Below are 3,342 nucleotides of genomic sequence, written 5' to 3' on the forward strand. Positions count from 1 at the left end.
AATTTAGTGACGGCGAGAGAAAACAATAATTATTTACAACATGTGTTAAAACATACATGTTTATCTTGAGTTTGATGGGTACATTTAACAAATGGATTTGAATCCTATTATAATATATTAATATCAGGCTTGTAATAATTAATACATTACGAGAATTACACTACAAATAATTACTTGTCCATTCCCAAATAAAAATTAAAACATTCTAAACAAGTACTTTTTAGCTACAGTTAGCTAAACCCATAATTAAACAGTACTGCCCCTCAACAATTTTTTTTTTTTTTTTTTTTTTTTGCAGCCAACTGGGAGTCATGAAAAATAATATAAGATAAAAGTTGGGTTTGATAATGAGTTTATAACTGTATTCAATTTATTTTTTTAATATTTTATAAATTGCAAATATAATTTATTATTTTAATTAAAATTGGGTAGATATATAGATTGAGCTTATTTTTTATAAATATCTACATGTAAACTTATATCTCTAATTTTTATAGGACTGTATTTATAGATGAATCTACAATATAAAATTGCATGACACCTTTTATATTTTTCATCATTATTAAATTTTAATTATCTTCCACCTCCCCTCCAGCTACGAGACTTAAAAGAATTTAATATACAGCTTTCTAACAAAAAAAATTAAAATCAAAATATTTTTAAATAAAATAAAAATAATTTTTAAATATAAAAATAAAATAAGTCGGACTATATGAGTTGAGTAGAGTAGAGTTAATCAAGTTTTAAAAACTCTAGCTTTTAATCATATCTAAGATATTTATATTTAATTTTTTTAATTAATTATTATCTATAATATTTATATTATTTGATTTCTTGAATTGCATCATAATATATATAACATTCCTAAGAAAATGCGCCACATTTATTTATTTATTTATTTATTTATTTTTGGTAACCTGGGTTGTTTGGGCCAGTTTACGCGTACTACAATTAATTTTCAAATTCACTAAACACCCTGTAAACTTAGTAGACAAATAAAATACTACAATAATAGCAGATATACAGGCTACTCGAACTCAAGTAATAAAAACAAGAAAACCTTATCTCTACCGCTGACTACGAGCCTCGGTGCAAATGCGCCGCATTAATTGTTCAGGTCCTGGTTGTTACGGAGAAGATCTATAATTTATTGGTATTTGCATCACAATTAATGAATGTGTGGGCTGATAGGTTTTTCCAGGCTCTGACGGGCGGACTTTTTTGACGTTCCCTTTTTCGTTGGTTCACTTGTAATTCTTCTCTTCAGCCTTACTGTGTATTTGATAATAGGTGGGAGGTATTTGTGTAAAAATATTTTTTATTAAAAGTATATTAAATAATATTTTTTATTTTTATTTCTGTTTTTAATACGATAAAATTATATAAAAAAAACACATGAAAATATTAATTTAATATATTTTTAAATAAAAAATAATTTAAAAAATAACTTGAAATGAGAAAACAAATCGATTATCAATCTTTATGTCCCTCTTTCTCCTTCATTCTTTTGTTTTTCTTTTTTCTTATCATGTTGTGCCTTCCATGAATGCATCTGATATGAATTGCTGTAATATTTGCAAATATTGATTTCCATCAAACCATTAAATCTGAATTGAGTAAAATATATTCATTGATTTATTTATATAATAGTAGTAAAACAGATACAATGAGAAGTGTGCGTTTGAAACTGTTTTTTTAATATTTTTAAAAAATATTTTTTGATAATTTTAATTTATTAATGTAAAAAAAACTAAAAAAACTATTTTGATATTGAATTGTTAGTTTTTCCGGTTATGTTACGGCCCAGAGACAATTTATGTGGCAAAGAGCGGTAGACTATAGAGTATGTGATGGAAATCAGCTTATATCATCAAGTATTTTTCACTGGAAAAAGGGGCAACAAAATTGATTTCAGCTTATATTGTTGTAAGTTGCTAGAGATCGGGTAACACCTGAATATTATCTCACATTTATTTATCTGGACTGGTTAAATTAACAAATTAATTAAACGTAGAGCATAGATAATTACAAATAATCTTGCTGTTTACCACAATGTCCAATGAAAACACTACTGCCTTGTTCATTCTGATATGGTGGTGAGACTGCTCAGAACTGCATTTCGACTTGCTTATCTTCATCTTGACGAGGAATGAAAAGTTCCAGCTTGAATTTTTCACTAATTAAATCAACATTTTTCATGCAAGTGGATATTTAGAGAAATATTTTTCTGAAATATTTTGATTTTTTTGATTTTAAATTATTTTTTAATATTTTAAATTATTTTAATGTATTAATATTAAAAATTAAAAAAAAATATTTAAATATATTTTCTAACAAAAAAATATTTTTAATTTTACTGTTCTCATCTCCACTTCAGCACAAAAGTTAGGGAAAAAAAAAACAGAGCATGTTGTAAACCCGTAATAATGTACAAAACCATGCCCCATATCTGGCCAACCTGTCAATATAAACATGAAGCGAAACCAAACCTGAACACTTGTATGTCACTTTGTCACAAACCACATTAAAAAAAAAAAAAAAAAGCAAAACCTTAGGAAAGCCAGAGAAGCAAATGTCAAAGCCACTGGATTTTTAGAGAAGAGAACCCAAATTTCGTCTTTCGTTTTTTTCTTACAAATCAAACTCAGTGATTTTTCTTGGTTTGTTTTTGAGAGTTAACCCAGATGGCAATTCAGTTAGAGAATCTGGTGCAGTCAATCAAATCAAAAGTTAGAGCCTTGAAGAAGAAGTCCAAGAAACCATACATCAAGATGGACAAGAGTGCAAGTGTTAAAGTTGAGATCCGTAGCAGAAAAGCAAGAAAACTTATTGACAAGACTCTTCAAGTTGCTGATCGTCCTGGGAAACGTACCATTTCTTGATTCTCTTTAGCAATTTTCTCGTGTCCAATAAATGTTCTCTAATCTTTGTATAGGTAAATTTTAGATTTTCTTTTTTTGGGGGGAGGGGTTTTCGTCTGTGTGCCTTCCGATTCTGTGTTTCTTCAGAAGTTAAGAACTTTTAAGGCGGGGAACCGTTTCGGGTTTGGCCTGACGTCAGAATGTTTTTTCTATGTAAGGATCAATGAAAAGCTTACATATTTAATTTGTTGCTATTTACTTCCTTTTGGTATGGATTCGAATGAGATTCCAATGGCTGTTCGGAATATGAGTCAACAAAGAAGAAACTTGATGAATAGTTCATCTATAATCTACACGAAACAATAGTTCATATATATATTGACAATCAATGTTATCTGATATACAATAACAGCATTTTTCACACCGACAATCTGCCCATATAACATTAATGGGTCAGTTCTCCGATGCTACCTGTTTGCCA

The 3,342-nt window shown here is 28.3% G+C and overlaps 1 protein-coding gene across 1 annotated transcript; it reads left to right on the forward strand.

Moving 5' to 3' along the window:
- Nucleotides 1–2,509: 2,509 nt before the first annotated feature.
- Nucleotides 2,510–3,119, forward strand: LOC133679212 (uncharacterized). Its single transcript, XM_062101741.1, has one exon. It carries the CDS (start codon nt 2,685–2,687, stop codon nt 2,880–2,882), a length of 198 nt encoding a protein of 65 aa, XP_061957725.1. The 5' UTR covers nt 2,510–2,684; the 3' UTR covers nt 2,883–3,119.
- Nucleotides 3,120–3,342: the final 223 nt, after the last annotated feature.

The sequence above is a fragment of the Populus nigra genome, chromosome 19 (genome assembly GCF_951802175.1).
Source record: "Populus nigra chromosome 19, ddPopNigr1.1, whole genome shotgun sequence".
In the NCBI taxonomy this organism is placed as follows: Eukaryota; Viridiplantae; Streptophyta; class Magnoliopsida; order Malpighiales; family Salicaceae; genus Populus; species Populus nigra.